The 21,460-nt window shown below is 43.0% G+C and overlaps 1 protein-coding gene and 1 non-coding gene across 2 annotated transcripts in view; both read right to left on the reverse strand.

The window, feature by feature from the left end:
• Nucleotides 1–699: 699 nt before the first annotated feature.
• LOC139276970 (ALS2 C-terminal-like protein) overlaps nt 700–21,460 on the reverse strand; it is a 212,465-nt gene continuing 191,704 nt past the window's right edge. The window contains exons 24-27 of the mRNA XM_070894971.1: nt 18,727–18,788; nt 6,735–6,884; nt 5,867–5,963; nt 700–3,318 (exon numbers count right to left, since the gene is read on the reverse strand). Coding sequence (XP_070751072.1) covers nt 3,265–3,318; nt 5,867–5,963; nt 6,735–6,884; nt 18,727–18,788 — 363 coding nt within the window. The 3' untranslated portion in view covers nt 700–3,264. The remainder of the gene's footprint in view (nt 3,319–5,866; nt 5,964–6,734; nt 6,885–18,726; nt 18,789–21,460) is intronic.
• LOC139278508 (U1 spliceosomal RNA) lies at nt 7,442–7,607 on the reverse strand. The gene has a single exon (XR_011596288.1). It is a non-coding gene; the product is annotated as a U1 spliceosomal RNA (small nuclear RNA).

Genomic DNA, 21,460 nt, shown 5'->3' on the forward strand with positions numbered 1-21,460 from the left:
TTGTTTTTAAATTTGAGAAGCCAAGGTGAAGGCTCAGTGCATAAATGCACCAAGTAGTGTGAGCCCTACACAGCAGGATGCTCGCAAGTTTGATCCCTTGATGTTCAGTTTCCTCCCTGCACTCCGTTTAAACAAAGGAAATTAATCAAGTGATCTTAGCCCGAGCAGAAGTGGAGGAGGGGAGCCCTGATAATAGGATTATAGATTGTTCTTTGATTATGGGAATGAGATGAAAGAATTTTATTCATTGAGAGACGAAGATTGCCTACCCTTCAGGAGTGAACTGGAGGAATGGATCAAACTGCTGCGGGTAACCCAGGAGAAACATTTTAGGGATATTTCATTTATTATTTGTAAAAATATTAGCGATGGGGAAAATTGGCTGTTTGACAGTTAAGAATCATCTAATCAAGTAACAAAGGGTCTATTCACTTGGTATGGGAAGGCGGTGTGTCACAAGGAAGTGTCGAGTGGCTAATGGTGGGAATGTGGGGACAAAGCGATTTGGAGGTGTAAGATCATGTGAAACTCCAGGATTACATCCAACCAGAGTTGGCAACCCTAAGAGAGTCATGGTGCAGTTAACAAGAATCATTTTTTCCAATTTATTTTATTGCTTGAAGGAACAGAGAATTCTACCACCTTCCAAGTGATGTATTGTTTAAATATAAGAGGACAAATCAGGCTAATAGTGCAAAAATTTATTTCAAAATAATATAATCTGTCATTCCTAGAAACATTAAAATATTTGGTTACAAAAGCATAATATACAAATATTTTTTCATTTGTTAATTCCCTTAGTCTTGTTCCAATTTCAGGCAAATGCACCCCCCACAGTAAGGTGGCTGAGCTTTCCCAACTAGTGGCTTGTAAAATTAGAGTGGCTTGTAGATTTCTTTGAATTAAAATTGCAGGAATGAGAAGAGTAAATCACCAGGCCTTTCACTTTCACCCAAGCTGAAGGAGCAGATCGTAGTCTTTGAATGAGTGTGCGCAACTCTGTGTGGTACACTATTTATATAATATTCCAAACATTGTATAAACTAATTCCCCCTTTCAACTATTGCAATCCTAAATTTGTATAAAGTGCTGAGATATATATTTCTGAACCCCAACAGTCCAACAATATAAACTCTCTATTTAAGTTGCAAAAACTAGGTGGAGGCTGAAGACCAACAGCACATGACAAAAGGATGAGGAACAAGCATCTAGTTTATAGGGCCTTGTCCTTCCAGTGGTCTCCAATTCAGCCGGCCCGCCTGGGATCCAATGATCTTGAATGCCTGATTGCCCTTTAAAGAGAGATTTCCCCCTCCCCTCCCCCAAGACCCATTTTAAATTTATTTCAATCATTTATGTTCTTTCATCCTACAACCTGACCAAGACTGACGTTAATCTCAGTTCACCCTATAATATACCTTTGTGAGGTGTCCTTTTAACCTTTTTCGCTCTAGATTATAGACTTTTAGCTTCTCTATTACACATTCATATAACTAGAAAATCTCTCACTCCAACAGTCTTTCCCAGGACCTCTAAACTATAGAACTTCTTACCTCCCTTAGTCATTTCTTCCTCCCACAAGCTACAGCCTTTTAAAGCCCAAGATGTGTCTCATCATCTCTCCTATTCTTCAATTTGACTGATCTGCAGCCTTGGCCATTCACTTAGGATTCCCAAGAATAAAGAGGAACACTGGCTATCTTGATTAGATCAGAACAGACTATCTCCCTAGACCTACATGTGCCTCCATTTGCTTTCTGCAACTTCCCATCACCTTTGCTGAAGCCTCTACAATCCTTCCATAATGCAGGCAGCATAGAAAAATAATTGCCAAGATACGCAGCAACTACAACACAACTCTTTTAGAGTAAACAAAATAAACATTAGATCAAGTGCCCCCCGATCTGGGTGACACTTCAAACATTTCCCAAGGCCCTTTTTTTTGTTGTTTTTTGTATTTTTGTAGGGTTTTTTTTGTGTTTTTTTTGGGGCTCTAAAACCATAATTTGCAAGCAACTACAACACAATCCCTTTCAGCCATTTCCAGATGGTGCTCATCAATGCAGCAGAAGGCAACCAAACAGGACTACAGCTCAACTGATGGGTTCAGACGACATCATAAAAATCACAACTGCAAACACTGAAAGGTGTATGATCTTCATCTGAACTCCACGGTCTTCAACTCGATCCTCAAGCCCGTTACAATGAGTGTATACTCCACTTTGTGAATTTTGTTTGATTTCAATACATGGGGTTCACAGCATTCTTCAGTACTATGCAGCATTATGTTGCAGTTATAGTTCACCACTGGTCTAATACTGGTGGTTGCTCCATGCCGTTTGCAGGTAGCAGCACCCAATTTATACTGCAGACTGAATTGCACTCTTGGCCAGAAGACAGCACCCTGGGTTCTTTTATTTATTCATTCTCAGGAGGTTGGCATCACTGGCATATATCGCCTATCCCCTGGCCTTTACTGCCCATCACCTTCTCAGGACCACTAGAGATGGGAAATAAATGCCAGCGATGCCCACATCCTAAGAATAAATTTAGAGGGCAATAAAGATTTAACCAAATTAGTGTGGGACTGCAATCACATATACATACGCTAGACTAGGTAAGAATGTCAGGTTTCCTCCCCTAACGGACATGAGTGAAACAGTTGTTTTTTTTTAATGGCAATCCATGGTCATTTAGTAGTCCAGCCCACTCATTACTAATCCAGTAACATAACCATTACATTGCTGTACCGTATTAGGTCAGATCAGGATCGGATTCTGGAGATAAACTGTCACTTTTGCATCACCGAGAAGTGGAAGCCACTTGACGGATTGGTTGGTTCTGTGGCATAGATGAAATAACATTCCTTTTCCAGGGTGAGGAGCTCTGGAGCTGCTGCTTGAATTCAGAATAGTTACAGACAGATTCACTTTCTTCCGAAAATAAAGTGGAAGACTTTAATGTTGGCATTTTTTAAATCACATTTTCCTGTCATCGAACCACTGTCTTTCTTTTTGGTAACCTATGCCCCATCTCATACTTACAGTTGCGCAAAATGTATTGCGAGTCTTTTCTGCTGTTGAGCAGAGGCCATTGGACCTTCATCAGAAGGTCAGATTCTGTTGATAATATTTACACATCATATGAAGTTCCGATGGAGGACCTGCTCTCCTGCAATTGCATTTTATAAGTGCATTCAATGTTCCTGTAGTGTTGTTCACCTTGCATTCCCGGGTCAAAGCATTCCTTTTGTGATATCAGACATTATTTAGGCAAACTGGACCACATTTCCTCTTTCTGAATGTGCTGGTAGCAAGACTGCAACAAAACAAGATAATGTAGCTAGAAGATTTATCAGCTCAAGAGCAACAGCCACTCATTTTAAATAAAATTGCTTTTATATGGTGCCTCTGAGAAATGTCCCCAAGTTTAGCCTTCGCTCAGTATTAATACACTTACCTCTGAATCAGAAGATCATGCGTTCAAGTCCCACTCCAGATACTTGAACACAATCTAAGTTGGCACTTCAGTGCAGTACTGAAGGAGGTGTCATCAAACCGAGGCCCTGTATGCCCTCTCAGGTGGATGTAAACATCCCATGGCACTGTTCGAAGAGCAGTGTGTTCTCCCCCTATGTCCTGGCCAACATTTAACCCTCAATCAACATCTAAAACAGTTAATCTGGTCATTTATTTCATTACTGTTTATGGGACCTTGCTGAGCGCAAATTGGCTGCGACTTTTTCTACATTACAACAGTGATTACACTTTAAAAACAAGTCTTTTTTTTAATTCACATACAATGAATTACTTTGAAATGCAGTGACTGTTTACTTGCAGACAAATAAATGTGGCAGTCATTTTGAGTGTAGCAAGAGCCTATAAAAAGGAATGAAATGAATGATCAGTTAATTAATTATTATTGGTGGTGTTCCTTGATGGAAGTACGTTGACCAGAAGAACAGTAAAACTCATTGTTTTTCTGATCATGCCATATGATCTTTAATGTCTTTCTGAATCATAAAAACAGGTGATTGGGACATTGGTTTAATATCTATTCGAGAGGATAGCTCCTCTGATAATACAGTACACCCTCTGTATCAAATTGGACTGTTAGTCTACCTTATCTACTCAAGCCAACAATCTCGAGGGATGAAATTGGCTATCGGCCAATTGTTTTTTCTTTACAGGCCTCAATATGTGTACTTATATCACATTCTGATATTAACATGGCTCACTTTTGCCTGAGTGGGTTCAAGTCTCACTCTCCAACCTGAGCACATAATGTAGACCAACACTTCAGTGCAATACTGAGAGTGCTGCATTGTCACAAATGCCATCTTTTAGATGAGATTTTGAACTTGTTCAGATGGATTCCATGGTGTGACTTGAAAAAGAGAGCAGGGAATAGTTAACACTTGGTAACACTTGTGCCTCAACCAAAAACAGGTGCTGTACTGAGGGAGTCCTGCATTGTCAGAAATATATCTTTTGCAGAAGATATTAAACAGGGATCTTGTTTGACTGTTCAGATAGACATTAAAGATCTTGTGGTACTATTTAAAGAGCAGAGATTTCTCCTGGAAAACTCCAACCAAAAATAGATTAACTGGTCATTCACCTTATTGATGTTCGTGGGACCTTTTGTGTGTAAAATAGCAGCCAAGTTTACTACATAACAGTAACTGCATTTCAAAGTAATATAGAGCACTTTGGAATGTTTGAGACATAAGACAATACAAGACTTTCGCCTTCTTTTTCGGCAGTTTTCACAGCGGTACAGCTGTTTATTGATGAAAAACCGCCCGGCGAAAGTTTCCTCTTTATTTTTTTAAAGAGTTCCACCCACATTTTGAAAAGACTGCCGGATAGCAAACTGCCCACGTGCATCTGCGTGCACCGCCGAGAAAACCGGCAGGATCTAAGTTTTGCCTCAATGGAGGACCCATACACACTGCCGAGGAAACCGCCCACAAAAAGCTGTCTGAAACAGTGCAGCAGGTGAGTACCCTGCAAAGAAAGGCAAGTTAAAGTTTTTTATAATTATTTTCAAAATTCTAAAACAGCGATTTTGTTTAAAAGTGTCTTGAGAATGTTTTATAACTTTTTATTTTTTGTTTAAGTGAAAAAATATTTTTTGCGTTTTCCCCCCTCCCTGGGCCCAACCGCAGCCTCAGAATAAATTTTTAGAAAAATGTTAAGAACTGCCTGTTCTCGCTACTTTGTAACCGCCCAGAAACCGCCAAAAATCTTGGTGTAAGAACCATTTTCTCACTGAGCGGTTTTAATTACCTAATTAGTGGAAACTTTCGCCAGCGTTAACCGATATTAGCGGTATTTTCTGGGCGGTGAGGGCCTTGGGGAAATTCTACCCCTATATAAATGCAAATCTCTCTCTCTTAAATCTCCCCCCCCTCCCCATCTCAAACTGCTGTTTAGCTTTTTGAACAAAGTGTGGATTTTCTTTTTAATTCATTCTCGCTGGCAAGGGCAGAATTTATTGCCCATCCCTAGTTGTTACCGAGTGTCTTGCTAGGCCACCTTAGAGAGAAGGAAGAGTCAACCGCATTGCTGGAGTCACATATAGGCCAGTAGGGCAAGGTTTACTTCCCAAAAGGGCATTGGTGAATCAGTTGTATTTTTACAACAATCTGACAGCTTCACGGTGGATACCTCCTTTTTAATGATACCGAATTCAAATTCTCAAACTGCCACAGTGGGATTAAATGCTTAAATTGTACACCAGGAGTAGGTTACGCCTTATTTCATTTGGGGCACTTTTCCACTTCACATCGAAACCCTTGACCAAATTTCACTTATCGTTGTGCCACCAGAAAGGATTGCTGCTGCATACTATACTAACTCACGTCAAGAGCAGTAAGCAGGAAGTCATTCATCCCGCCCTCAGTGGAAGGATCCATCATGTCTCGTATTAAATGGAGTTCTGCACCCAGGTGCAGGATTCTATAATGAAGAGAAATTGAAAGTCAAATCTGAGTCATTTTTGTTTTGCAATAGTGCTGTGTGATGGCAATACATGAAAAAATATTTCAGCAAAACACCATGTACTCTGCTTGCTAAAAACAATCCCAGGTTAGTTGAAATCTTAGGTCAGGTACAGCAGGATTTAGATACAGATTAAAGCTCTCTCTGCAATGTTCCATCAAACACTCCCAGGTCATATACATCAAGAGTTAGATACATTCTAAGAGTTCCCTCGACACTGCCCCATCAAACATTTACAGAGCAGCGGAGGAAGCAACTGCAGAGATAAGTCTATGGGATAGTAAACGGTATAGGAAAGGTTATTCTGGGACATTATTTCCAATTAAAGTGTGGAAATAGGACAAGGTACACATGTTCAAATTGGTAAAAGGCAAACTTCGAATTGATAGGATATTCCACACCAGTGATCAACAGATGGAATGGACTTCTGGGTATGGGAATGGTGAAGAAAGTCCGGGAATTATTTTACAAGCAGTTGGACACTAATGGGAAAGTTCATTCAGCCTATTAGAAAAAAAAAACTCCCCCACCACCCCAATCACAGCATCTAACTTGTTAATGGTAATGTGTTTGATCCTACATTTTTGAAGGGGGTAATATCTTAATTTGTAAAAAATTATGCTCACTGATCAATAGTTTTCTAAAGCAGTTCTTTTCAAAACACACCACATCCCAGGTGTTAGGACTCGTTCAGCCCATCACAATAATACAAAACTTCTGCCCTCTTACCTTGCCCTAGAAACCACGTAAACCAGCAGAGGCAGCAGGTCATCCATGGGAAGGTTGTACTCCCTCTTTAGCACTCGAGTCACTGTGCTCTCGATCTCACGATAAGTTTTCATGAGGGTCTCCAGTTTATCCTGAGGGTCTGCCGTAGTACTGCAGAGACAGTTTTATATTTGTCATAACTATATAAGAACATGAGCAGGAGTAGGCTGATCTTCTACCTCAATTCCACTTGCCTCGGAAGACCGGCTTTACCGATGCTTTCTTGTGTCCGTAGAAACTTCGTATGGACCCCAGGGAGGCCGGGATTTCCAGGCCATTTAAAAAGTACTTGGATGTGCACCTGAAGTGCTATAACCTGCAGGGCTATGGACCAAGAGCTGTTTGTTGGCTGGCGCGGACACGATGGGCCTAAATGGCCTCTCCATGCTGTAAATTTGTACGATTCTATTATTTTATGAATGGATTTACAAGTGTGAATAATGGGTGAGTTGTAGACAAAATGTGTTGATGAATTTTAATATACACTGTTGCGGATTGAGCTTGAGTCTTTGGAAGGAAAGCTGATCCTTCTGTTGGATGCACTGTAAAGTTAAGTTTGAAATAAAACAGCCCTGTACAATGAGAACAATTTTATTGAACTACTGGCATTGATTACAAATCACGTAAAAAGGGAAATGTTACTGAAATTCTGATTTTGATTGTAAAGCCAGGGGAGAGCACAAACACAGTTCCCCACTATCACAAATTTTGCAGTCAAGTATCCTGCATTTAGGGACATCACAGACGTCAGCACATTCACCAAGTGCAATGGGCTAGCCTCGTCCTGGGAGCACCACCTGGGTGATCATGGTAACTCCCCTGCCAGGTAATTGGTTTTTCTTTTTCTTTATCTTTTTTCTTTTTCTTATCAGTAAGAAACCTTTGGCATTGTTACCAATTAAGTTAATCTAAGGGTTAAGTCATGGCAGGAGAGCCCAGACCCATGTCATGCTCCTCCTGTGCTATGTGCGAAATCAGGGACACTACAACTAGGTGTGCAGGAAGTGTACCCAGCTGCAGCTCCTGTTAGACCGCATGACGGCACTGGAGCTGCGGGTGGATTCACTGTGGAGCATCCGCGATGCTGAGGATGTCATGAATAGCACGTTTAGTGAGTTGATCACACTGCAGGAGGGAAAGGTTGCACAGCCAGATAGGGAATGGGTGACCATCAGGAAGAGCAAGGGAAGGCAGGTAGTGCAGGGGTCCCCTGCGGTCACCTCCGTCCAAACCAGATATACCATTTTGGATACTGTTGGGGGAGATGGCTCATCAGGGGAAGGCAGCAGCAGTCAAGTCCATGGCACCAGGGGTGGCTCTGCTGCACAGGAGGGCAGGAAAAAGAGTGGGAGAGCAAAAGTGATTGTAAGGGGAATAGATAGGCATTTATGCGGCCGCAAACGAGACTCCAGGATGGTATGTTGCCTCCCTGGTGCAAGGGTCAAGGATGTCTTTGAGCGGCTGCAGCGCATTCTGGAGGGGGGAGGGTGAACAGCGAGCTGTTGTGGTGCATATAGGTACCAACGCTATAGGTAAAAAAATGGCTTGAGGTCCTACAAGCTGAATTTAGGGAGCTAGGAGTTAAATTAAAAAGTAGGACCTCAAAGGTAGTAATCTCAGGATTGCTACCAGTGCCACACGCTAGTCAGAGTAGGAATTGCAGGATAGTTCAGATGAATACGTGGCTTGAGCAATGGTGCAAGGGGGAGGGATTCAAATTCCTGGGACATTGGAACCAGTTTTGGGGGAGGTGGGACCAATACAAAGCGGATGGCCTGCACCTGGGCAGGACCGCAACTGATGTCCTAGGCGGAGTGTTTGTTAGTGCTGTTGGGGAGGGTTTAAACTAAAATGGCAGGGGATGGGAATTTATGCAGGGAGACAGAGGGAAGTAAAAAGGGGGTAGAAGTAAAAGGTAGCAAGGAGAAAAGCAAGAGTGGAGGGCAGAGAAATCAAGGGCAGAAATCAAAAAGGGCCACATTACAACATAATTCAAAAAGGACAAAGTGTGTTAAAAAAACAAGCCTGAAGGAGCATTTGTAATAAGGTGGATGAATTGACTGCGCAGATAGCTGTTAACGGGTATGATGTAATTGGGATTACAGAGACATGGCTCCAGAGTAACCAAGGCTGGGAACTCAACATCCAGGGGTATTCAATATTCAGGAAGGACAGATAGGAAGGAAAAGGAAGTGATTAAAGAGGAGATTAACGCAATACCAAGGAAGGACATTAGCGTGGATGATGTGGAATCTATATGGGTAGAGCTGCAAAACACTAAAGGGCAGAAAACATTAGTGGGAGTTGTGTACAGACCATCAAACAGTCATAGAGAGGTTGTGGATGGCATCAAACAGGAAATTAGGGATGCATGCAATAAGGGTACAGCAGTCATCATGGGTGACTTTAATCTATATATTGATTGGGCTAACCAAACTGGTAGCAATACGGTGGAGGAGGATTTCCTGAAGTGTATAAGTGATGGTTTTCTAGACCAATATGTCGAGGAACCAACTAGAGAGCAGGCCATCCTAGACTGGGTCTTGTGTAACAAGAGAGGATTAATTAGCAATCTGGTCGTACGGGGCCCCTTCGGGAAGAGTAACCATAATATGGTAGAATTCTTCATTAAGATGGAGAGTGACACAATTAATTCAGAGACTAGGGTCCTGAACTTAAAGAAAGGAAACTTGGACAGTATGAGACGTGAATTGGCTAGGATAGACTGGAGAATGATACTTAAAGGGTTGACAATGGATAGGCAATGGCAGACATTTAAAGATCACATGGATGAACTACAACAATTGTACATCCCTGTGTGGCATAAGAATAAAAAAGGGAAGGTGGCTCAACTGTGGCTAACAAGGGAAATTAGGGAAAGTGTTAAATCCAAGGAAGAGGCATATAAATTGGCCAGAAAAAGCAGAAAACCTGAGGACTGGGAGAAATGTAGAATTCAGCAGAGGAGGACTAAGGGTTTAATTAGGAGGGGGAAAATAGAGTATGAAAGTAAGCTTGCAGGGAACATAAAAACTGACTGCAAACGCTTCTATAGATATGTGAAGAGAAAAAGATTAGTGAAGACTAATGTAGGTCCCTTGCAGTCAGAATCAGGTGAATTCATAATGGGGAACAAGGAAATAGCAGACCAATTGAACAAATACTTTGGTTCTGTCTTCACTAAGGAAGAAACGAATAACCTCCCGAAAATACCAGGGGACTGAGGGTCTAGCGAGAAGGGGGAACTGAGGGAAATCCTCATCAGTCAGGAAATGCTGTTAGGGAAATTGAAGGGACTCAAGGCCGATAAATCCCCAGGGCCTGATAGTCTGCATCCCAGAGTAATTAAGGAAATGGCCCTAGAAATAGTAGATGCATTGGTGGTCATTTTCCAACATTCCATGGACTCTGGATCAGTTCCTATGGATTGGAGGGTAGCTAATGTAACCCCACTTTTTAAAAAAGGAGGGAGAGAGAAAACAGGGAATTATAGACCGGTTAGCCTGACATCAGTGGTGAAGAAAATGCTGGAATCAATTATTAAAGATGAAATAGCAGTGCATTTGGAAAGTAGTGACAGGATCGGTCCAAGTCAGCATGGATTTATGAAAGGGAAATCATGCTTGACAAATCTTCTAGAATTTTTTGAGGATGTAACTAGTACAGTGGATAAGGGAGAACCAGTGGATGTGATGTATTTGGACTTTCAAAAGGCTTTTGACAAGGTCCCACACAAGAGATTAGTGTGCAAAATTAAGGCACATGGTATTGGGGATAATGTATTGATGTGGATAGAGAACTGGTTGGCAAACAAGAAGCAAAGATTGGGAATAAACGGGTTCATTTCAGAATGGCAGGCAGTGACTAGTGGAGTGCCACAGGGTTCAGTGCTGGGACCCCAGCTATTTACAATATACATTAATGATTTAGATGAAGCAATTGAAGGTAATATCTCCAAGTTTGCAGATGACACTAAGCTGGGTGGCAGTGCGAGCTGCGAGGAGGATGCTAAGAGACTGCAGGGTGACTTGGACAGGTTAGGTGAATGGGCAAATACATGGCAGATGCAGTATAATGTGGATAAATGTGAGGTTATCCACTTTGGTGGCAAAAACAGAAAGGCAGATTATTATCTGAATGGTGACAGATTAGGAAAAGGGGAGGTGCAAAGGGACCTCAGTATCATGGTACATCAGTCATTGAAGGTAGGCATGTAGGTGCAGCAGGCAGTAAAGAAAGCAAATGGCATACTGGCCTTCATAGTGAGGGGATTTGAGTACAGGAGCAGGGAGGTCTTATTGCAGATGTACAGGGCCTTGGTGAGACCACACCTTGAGTATTGTGTGCAGTTTTGGTCTCCTAATCTGAGAAAGGATGTGCTTGCTGTTGAGGGAGTGCAGCGAAGGTTCACCAGACTGATTCCCGGGATGGCAGGACTAACATATGAGGAAAGACTGGATCGGCTAGGCTTATTCTCACTGGAATTTAGAAGAATGAGAGGGGATCTCATAGAAACTTATAAAATTCTGACGGGACTGGATAGGTTAGATGCAGGTAGAATGTTCCTGATGTTGAGGAAGTCTAGAACCAGGGGTCACAGTCTAAAGATAAGGGGTAAGCCATATAGGACCGAGATGAGGAGAAACTTTTTCACCCAGAGAGTTGTGAACCTGTGGAATTCTCTACCACAGAAAGTTGTTGAGTCCAGTTTGTTAGATATATTCAAAAGGGAGTTAGATGTGGTCCTTACGGCTAAAGGATCAGGGGTATGGAGGGAAGGCAGGGGTGGGGTACTGAGGTTGCATGATCAGCCATGATCATATTGAATGGTGGTGCAAGCTCGAATGGCCTGCTCCTGCACCTATTTTCTATGTTTCTATGCCTGCACTATCCACATAGCCCTTGATTTCCTTAATATCCGAAAACCCAGTCCTCGCCTATTTCTTATGAGGTTACAAAGCTTTGTTTATGTTCAATTCTTAGGTAACAACCAGTAAAGGGATAGCAACTCCCGTAGTTTAGTGCCATGAGTGTTAATGGAGATGGTAACTTTCAGGGGTCAGTGTTATGAGTATTAAAGGAGATAGTGCATCAGTGCACAGATGAATTAACTGTGCAAATAGATGTTAACAAATATGATGTGATTGGGATTACGGAGACGTGGCTCCAGGATGATCAGGGCTGGGAACTCAACATCCAGGGGTATTCAACATTCAGGAAGGATAGAATAAAAGGAAAAGGAGGTAGGGTAGCATTGCTGGTTAAAGAGGAGATTAATGCAATAGTTAGGAAAGACATTAGCTTGGATGATGTGGAATCTATATGGGTAGAGCTGCAGAACACCAAAGGGCAAAAAACGTTAGTGGGAGTTGTGTACAGACCTCCAAACAATAGTAGTGATGTTGGGGAGGGCATCAAACATGCAATAAAGGTGCAGCAGTTATAATGGGTGACTTTAATATGCACATAGATTGGGCTAGCCAAACTGGAAGCAATATGGTGGAGGAGGATTTCCTGGAGTGCATAAGGGATGGTTTTCTAGACCAATATGTCGAGGAACCAACTAGGGGGGAGGCCATCTTAGACTGGGTGTTGTGTAATGAGAGAGGATTAATTAGCAATCTCACTGTGCGAGGCCCCTTGGGGAAGAGTGACCATAATATGGTAGAATTCTGCATTAGGATGGAGAATGAAACAGTTAATTCAGATACCATGGTCCAGAACTTAAAGAAGGGTAACTTTGAAGGTATGAGGCGTGAATTGGCTAGGATAGATTGGCGAATGATACTTAAGGGGTTGACTGTGGATGGGCAATGGCAGACATTTAGAGACCGCATGGATGAACTAAAACAATTGTACATTCCTGTCTGGCGTAAAAATAAAAAAGGGAAGGTGGCTCAACCGTGGCTATCAAGGGAAATCAGGGATAGTATTAAAGCCAAGGAAGTGGCATACAAATTGGCCAGAAATAGCAGAGAACCCGGGGACTGGGAGAAATTTAGAACTCAGCAGAGGAGGACAAAGGGTTTGATTAGGGCAGGGAAAATGGAGTACGAGAAGAAGCTTGCAGGGAACATTAAGGCGGATTGCAAAAGTTTCTATAGGTATGTAAAGAGAAAAAGGTTAGTAAAGACAAACGTAGGTCCCCTGCAGTCAGAATCAGGGGAAGTCATAACGGGGAACAAAGAAATGGCAGACCAATTGAACAAATACTTTGGTTCGGTATTCACTAAGGAGGACACAAACAACCTTCCGGATATAAAAGGGGTCAGAGGGTCTAGTAAGGAGGAGGAACTGAGGGAAATCTTTATTAGTCGGGAAATTGTGTTGGGGAAATTGATGGGATTGAAGGCCGATAAATCCCCAGGGCCTGATGGACTGCATCCCAGAGTACTTAAGGAGGTGGCCTTGGAAATAGCGGATGCATTGACAGTCATTTTCCAACATTCCATTGACTCTGGATCAGTTCCTATCGAGTGGAGGGTAGCCAATGTAACCCCATTTTTTAAAAAAGGAGGGAGAGAGAAAACAGGGAATTATAGACCGGTCAGCCTGACCTCAGTAGTGGGTAAAACGATGGAATCAATTATTAAGGATGTCATAGCAGCGCATTTGGAAAATGGTGACATGATAGGTCCAAGTCAGCATGGATTTGTGAAAGGGAAATCATGCTTGACAAATCTTCTGGAATTTTTTGAGGATGTTTCCAGTAAAGTGGACAAAGGAGAACCAGTTGATGTGGTGTATTTGGACTTTCAGAAGGCTTTCGACAAGGTCCCACACAAGAGATTAATGTGCAAAGTTAAAGCACATGGGATTGGGGGTAGTGTGCTGACATGGATTGAGAACTGGTTGTCAGACAGGAAGCAAAGAGTAGGAGTAAATGGGTACTTTTCAGAATGGCAGGCAGTGACTAGTGAGGCACCGCAAGGTTCTGTGCTGGGGCCCCAGCTGTTTACATTGTACATTAATGATTTAGAGGAGGGGATTAAATGTAGTATCTCCAAATTTGCGGATGACACTAAGTTGGGTGGCAGTGTGAGCTGCGAGGAGGATGCTATGAGGCTGCAGAGTGACTTGGATAGGTTAGGTGAGTGGGCAAATGCATGGCAGATGAAGTATAATGTGGATAAATGTGAGGTTATCCACTTTGGTGGTAAAAACAGAGAGACAGACTATTATCTGAATGGTGATAGATTAGGAAAAGGGGAGGTGCAACGAGACCTGGGTGTCATGGTACATCAGTCATTAAAGGTTGGTATGCAGGTACAGCAGGCGGTTAAGAAAGCAAATGGCATGTTGGTCTTCATAGCGATTTGAGTACAGGGGCAGGGAGGTGTTGCTACAGTTGTACAGGACCTTGGTGAGGCCACACCTGGAGTATTGTATACAGTTTTGGTCTCCTAACTTGAGGAAGGACATTCTTGCTATTGAGGGAGTGCAGCGAAGATTCACCAGACTGATTCTGGGATGGTGGGACTGACATATCAAGAAAGACTGGATCAACTGGGCTTGTATTCACTGGAGTTCAGAAGAATGAGAGGGGACCTCATAGAAACGTTTAAAATTCTGACGGGTTTAGACAGGTTAGATGCAGGAAGAATGTTCCCAATGTTGGGGAAGTCCAGAACCAGGGGTCACAGTCTAAGGATAAGGGGTAAGCCATTTAGGACCGAGATGAGGAGAAACTTCTTCACCCAGAGAGTGGTGAACCTGTGGAATTCTCTACCACAGAAAGTAGTTGAGGCCAATTCACTAAATATATTCAAAAGGGAGTTAGATGAAGTCCTTACTACTCGGGGGATCAAGGGGTATGGCGAGAAAGCAGGAAGGGGGTACTGAAGTTTCATGTTCAGCCATGAACTCATTGAATGGCGGTGCAGGCTAGAAGGGCTGAATGGCCTACTCCTGCACCTATTTTCTATGTTTCTATGTTTCTATGTTTAATTCACTGTGATGAATTGGGTAGTCTCAAAGGAACAGCATAACGCAAAGTCCTGTGTTACTAAAGGTATGAAAAGATGCCTCTCTGAAAGGATTGGTGCTACACATCATTGTGTCACTTCAGTGCTGTCCTTTCACTGACATGCCCATTCAATAAAAGCAGCCAGTCCCCCTCTGGAGCATCCATGATGCTGAGAATGACGTGAATAGCCCGTTTAGCGAGTTGGTCTTACCACAGGTAAAGGGTTCACAGCCAGATAGTAAATGGGTGACCAACAGGAAGAGCAGTGGAAGGAAGGTAGTGTAGGGGTCCCCTGCGGTCATTCCCCTGCAAAACAGATATACCGCTTTGGGTACTATTGAGGGGTATGACTCATCAGGGGAGAGCAGCAGCAGCCAAGTTCATGGCACCGTGGGTGGCTCTGCTGCACAGGAGGGCAGGAAAAAGAGTGGGAAAGCTATAGTGATCAGGGATTCGATTGTAAGGGGAATGGATAGGCGTTTCTGCGGCCGCAATCGAGACTCCAGGATGGTATGATGCCTCCCTGGTGCAAGGGTCAAGGATGTCTCGGAGCGGGTGCAGGACATTCTGAAAAGGGAGGGTGAACAGCCAGTTGTCGCGCTGCATATAGGTAAAAAATGGGATGAAGTCCTACAAGACGAATTTAGGGAGCTCGGAGTTAAATTAAAAATTAGGACCTCAAAAGTAGTAATCTCAGGATTGCTACTAGTGCCACGTGCTAGTCAGAGTAGGAATCGCATGATAGCTCAGATGAATACGTGGCTTGAGGAGTGGTGCAAAAGGGAGAGATTCAAATTCCTGGGACATTGGAACCAGTTCTGGGGGAGGTGGGACCAGTACAAACTGGACGGTCTGCACCGGGGCAGGACCGGAACCAATGTCCTCGGGGGAGTGTTTGCTAGTGCTGTTGGGGAGGAGTTAAACTAACATGGCCGGGAATGGGAATCTATGAAGGGAGACAGAGGGAAATAAAATGGAGGCAGAAGCAAAAGATAGAAAGGAGAATAGTAAAAGTGGAGGGCAGAGAAACCCAAGGCAAAAAACAAAAAGGGCCACATTACAACAAAATTCTAAAGAGGCAAAGTGTGTGAAAAAAACAAGCCTGAAGGCTCTGTGCCTCAATGCGAGAAGTATTCGGAATAAGGTGGACAAATTAACTGAGCAGACAGCAGTTAACGGATATGATGTAATTGGCATCACAGAGACATGGCTCCAGGGTGACCAAGGCTGGGAACTCATTTAGGAAGCATAAGCAGAGAGGAAAAGGAGGCGGGGTGGCGCTGCTGGTTAAAGAGGAAATTAATGCGACAGTAAGGAAGGACATTAGCCTGGATGATGTGGAATCGGTATGGGTTCAGCTGCGGAATACCAAAGGGCAGAAAAAGCTAGTGAGAGTTATGTACAGACCACCAAACGGTAGTAGTGAGGTTGGGGACAGCATCAAACAAGAAATAAGGATGTGTGCAATAAAGGTACAGCAGTTATCATGGGTGACTTTAATCGACATATTGATTGGGCTAACCAAACTGGTAGCAATGCGGTGGAGGAGGATTTCCTGGAGTGTATTAGGGATGGTTTTATGGACCAATATGTCGAGGAACCAACCAGGGAGCTGGCCATCCTACACTGGGTGATGTGTAATGAGAAGGGACTAATTAGCAATCTTGTTGTGCGAGGGCCCTTGAGGAAAAGTGACCATAATATGATAGAATTCCTTATTAAGGTGGAGAGTGACAAAGTTAATTCGGAAACTAGGGTCCTGAACTTAAGGAAAGGTAACTTCGACGGTATGAGGCGTGAATTGGCTAGAATAGACTGGCAAAGAATACTTAAAGGGTTGATGGTGGATAAACAATGGCAAACATTTAAAGATCACATGAATGAACTTCAGCAATTGTACATCCCTGTCTGGAGTAAAAATAAAATGGAGAAGGTGGCTCAACCGTGGCTAACAAGGGAAATTAAGGATAGTGTTAAAACCAAGGAAGAGGCATATAAATTGGCTAGAAAAAGCAACAAATCTGAGGACTGAGAGAAATTTAGAATTCAACAGAGGGGGACTAAGGGTTTAATCAAGAGGGGGTAAACGAGAGGAAGCTTGCAGGGAACATAATAACTGACTGCAAAAGCTTCTATAAATATATGAAGAGAAAAAGATTAGTGAAGATAAACGTAGGTCCCTTGTAGTCGGATTCAGGTGAATTTATAATGGGGAACAAAGAAATGGCAGACCAATTAAACAAATACTTCGGTTCTGTCTTCACGAAGGAAGACACAAATAACCTTCTTGAGGTACTAGGGAACAGTGGGTCTAGTGACAAGGAGGAACTGAAGGATATCCTTGTTAGGCAGGAAATTGTGTTAGGGAAATTGATGGGATTGAAGGCCGATAAATCCCTGGGGCCTGATAGTCTGCATCCCAGAGTACTTAAGGAAGTGGCCCTAGAAATAGTGGGTGCATTGGTGATCATTTTCCAACTGTCTATCGACTCTGGATCAGTTCCTATGGCCTGGAGGGTAGCTAATGTAACACCACTTTTTAAAAAAAGGAGGGAGAGAGAAAATGGATAATTATAGACCGGTTAGCCTGACATCAGTGGTGGGGAAAATTTTGAAATCAATCATTAAGGATGAAATAGCAGCGCATTTGGAAAGCAGTGACAGGATCGGTCCAAGTCAGCATGGATTTATGAAAGGGAAATCATGCTTGACAAATCTTCTGGAATTTCTTGAGGATGTGGTCCCAGAGTGGACAAGGGAGAACCAGTGGATGTGGTGTATTTGGACTTTCAAAAGGCTTTTGACAAGGTCCCGCACAAGAGATTGGTGTGCAAAATCAAAGCGCATGGTATTGGGGGTAATGTACTGACGTGGATAGAGAACTAGTTGGCTGACAGGAAGCAGAGAGTTGGGATAAATGGGTCCTTTTCAGAATGGCAGGCAGTGACTAGTGGAGTGCTGCAGAGTTCAGTGCTGGGTCCCCAAACTCTTTGCAATATACATTAACGATTTAGATGAAGGAATGGAGTGTAACATCTCCAAGTTTGCAGATGACACTAAACTGGGTGGCGGTGTGAGCTGTGAGGAGGATGCTAAGAGGCTGCAGGGTGACTTGGACAGGTTAGATGAGTGGGCAAATGCATGGCAGATGCAGTATAATGTGGATAAATGTGAGGTTATCCATTTTGGGGACAAAAACACAAAGGCAGAATATTGTCTGAATGGCGGCAGATTAGGAAAAGGGGAGGTGCAACGAGACCTGGGTGTCATGGTTCATCAGTCATTGAAAGTTGGCATGCAGGTATAGCAGGCGGTGAAGAAGGCAAATGGTATGTTGGCCTTCATAGCTAAGGGATTTGAGTATAGGAGCAGGGAGGTCTTACTGCAGTTTTACAGGGCCTTGGTGAGGCCTCACCTGGAATATTGTGTTCAGTTTTGGTCTCCTAATCTGAGGAAGGACGTTCTTGATTTTGAGGGGGTGCAGCGAAGGTTCACCAGACTGATTGCAGGGATGGCTGGACTGTCATATGAGGAGCGACTGGATCAACTGGGCCTTTATTCACTGGAGTTTGGAAGGATGAGAGGGGATCTCATAGAAACATATAAGATTCTGACGGGACTGGACATGTTAGATGCGGGAAGAATGTTCCCGATGTTGGGGAAGTCTAGAACCAGGGAACATAGTCTTAGGATAATGGGTAGGCCATTTAGAACTGACATGAGGAGAAACTTCTTCACTCAGAGAATTGTTAACCTGTGGAATTCCCTGCCGCAGAGAGTTGTTGAATATATCCAATGAACTGGCATCAAGAGGGAGTTAGATATGGCCCTTACGGCTGAGGGAATCAGGGGTATGGAGAGAAAGCAGGAAAAGGGTACTGAGGGAGTGATCAGCCATGATGTTATTGATTGGTGGTGCAGGCTCGAAGGGCCGAATGGCCTACTCCTGCACCTAAATTCTATGTTTCTATGTTTCTCAGTGCTCACCTTATTTTTTGGAAACACAAGATGGCGGAAGTGAAGCAGACGTCTTTCACAATGGAGATTCTCTGTATACAAAACACAAGATTTTCCAGCCTTAGTGTTGTACAAACATGTACTGTTGATCCACCATTACAATCCCAGCTGCTGTCATACAAAATCCTCTGTCTGGGAAGGTGACAGTTTGAAGGATCAGGGAGGACTCCCAAATTGCCCCTCGCAGCTTCATCAGCCCACTGTATACGTGCAGTAGGCCGCCCATTCATGTCAACTCTCCCGCATTAAAAATAAATCACAAAATATTAAATTCCTTAATAATTTTAAATACAGGTACCTCCATTTGGTCATCCATCAACCTTCTGAATTTAAGGGAATACAAGCCAAGCTTATGCAACCTGCTCTTAATTTAACCCTTTGAGTCCTACTATCAGTCTGGTAAATAGGCACTATATCCATTCCAAGGCCAATACATCCTTCCTAATGTTCGGTCTTTGAAACTGAATGCAGTGCTCTAGCCAAGGCTCTGTGCAACTAACATAAAACTTCCTCCACCTTGTATTTCGTTCCCCTTGAAATAAAGGATAACATTCCATTAGCCTTTTTAAATTACTTTTTGTACCTGTAAACTAGCTTTTACTGATGTCTACATGGACACCCTAAATCCCTTTGCTCCGCCATAGCTCCTAGTCTCTCACTATTAATAAATTATTCTGTGTCTCAGATTCAAAGTTCCGCACATTGAACTCTATCTGCCAGTTTGCCCATTCATTTAGTCTCTAACGTCCTCCTCCCATCTACACAACTTACTCTTATTCTCTTATCTACAAACTTTGATATACAACTCTTTATTCCTACATCTGATTCATTAATATATATGGTGAAGAGCTGTGGCCCCAGTTGGGTAATGCCTACAATTCAGTGTGCTCTCATTTTTACTAATTGTGCAGAACTTTATTGAATGCCTTCTCCTTCTAGACATGAACAGACACTCCACTGTCCACCATGCTGGTGACCTCAAAAAATAAACTAGATTAGTCAGACATGACCTATCTTTCACAAATTTATGCTGACTCTCTGATCAGTCACTCTCACACAACTGATGTTAAACTGACAGGTTAAACTTGTTTCTCTCTCCCTCCCTTCTAAAATAATGGAGCGACATTTGCATTTTTCCAATCCAAAGGCACAATTCCTGAATCTAGAGAGCTTTGGAAAATTATAACTATTGCATTTGCAATTTCCTCACCCATTTCTGTTAATGCCATAGGGTGGAGACTAGCAGGTCCTGCAGATTTGTTCACCTTCAGTCCCATTATTTTCTCCATTACCATTTTGTTACATATTAAATCAACTATGTTCCTCCTCTTGACTTATTTGTAAGTTCTTTTGTACTGCGCATATTTTGTGCTCTCCTGCTCCACTGTAAAAATGTATGCAAATAAACAAGTCTGTCTCATTATCCATTATAGTCTCACCTGCATGTGTCTTTAATGAGCCCACATTGCCCTTTAACACTCTATTTCTGTTAATATATTTATGAAAACAAAACTTGAATATCCCTTGCAAGTTTTTTTTCATATTACCTTGTTGCATATTTTATTACTTTCTTTGTAACCCTTTGTTGTTTTTATTTCGCTCTCCAAGTCTGGTGGATTTCCATTTTTTCTTGCATTTGTGCAAGCCTTTTCTTTTCGCTTGATTGTGTCTCTTACCTCATTTGCTGACCATGGTCATTTAACTACGCATTTGAAACCTTTGCCTTGGCAAAACCCAAGGCCGAAGACTCATTAATATATGTAAATTAGGGTCTTATGCTGGTTGTAGGAGCCCAATGCAATTTTTGTATTTCACCGGGCAGAACATGTGCATCTGCTCAGTCAAACTGCGCATGTCGGGCTGGATTTGTCCCAGGATTTTGAGACCGGATTTTCGCCGCGATTTGACCCTCCACGGCGCAAACCCGGTCGGCTGGATCCTCGGATACCTCTTTGCGGCAGCGCTTCCATGTACCGCCGGGAGAGGTGCGCCGACGTGAAATGATGCAGATTGCATTTGCTTCGTACTTTCGGCACTCTCCCGACCCGTACGCCGCGCACAGAATTAAACCTGTCGGTACAGCCCTGCCAGCAGTGGTAAATATGAAAACCTGCAAAAAAAAGTTCACGTTTTTATTTTTTAATTATTTTTAAGTGATTTAGTAGCTAAAGGTTTTGTGAATGTTTTTTGGAAGTTTCTTTTTCTTTCCCCCTCCCAAGGCCTCTCTCGCAGTGCTCCTGGCCTCGGACTAAAGTTACCGAAACTCGTGATTTGCGCCGCGAATCGTTGTGCAATGCCTCCTTCAGATGCTAAAGGCCTAAAAATGGTAGCACAGCGAAAATGGTAATTTGGGGCTAAAACTACTGTTTTTGCCGAAAATCTAGCCCTGTGACCAGACTAGCGATCTTTAAAGGGATTGCTACAGGCTCCTCTAAAACAAACTGTGGCACTGATCTTTGTGGGGCTAGGACGAGCATAAATGCAACCCCTCCACCTTAAGTGCAGACCTCTGGCTCAGCTTCGTGAAGGCGACACCAGATTTCCCACCTCTCCACATCCCGATCAGCGAGCCGTCAATCACCTTAAAATGAGGCCTGACCATGAGTGCCAGAAGGCATGCAGTGAGTTCAGTCTGCCCATTGCCAACTAGATGTGCGCTACATCTGAATATCGGTCCCAGCATGATTTAAACTCATACTCACTA

The sequence above is a fragment of the Pristiophorus japonicus genome, chromosome 1 (genome assembly GCF_044704955.1).
Source record: "Pristiophorus japonicus isolate sPriJap1 chromosome 1, sPriJap1.hap1, whole genome shotgun sequence".
NCBI classification, from domain to species: Eukaryota; Metazoa; Chordata; class Chondrichthyes; family Pristiophoridae; genus Pristiophorus; species Pristiophorus japonicus.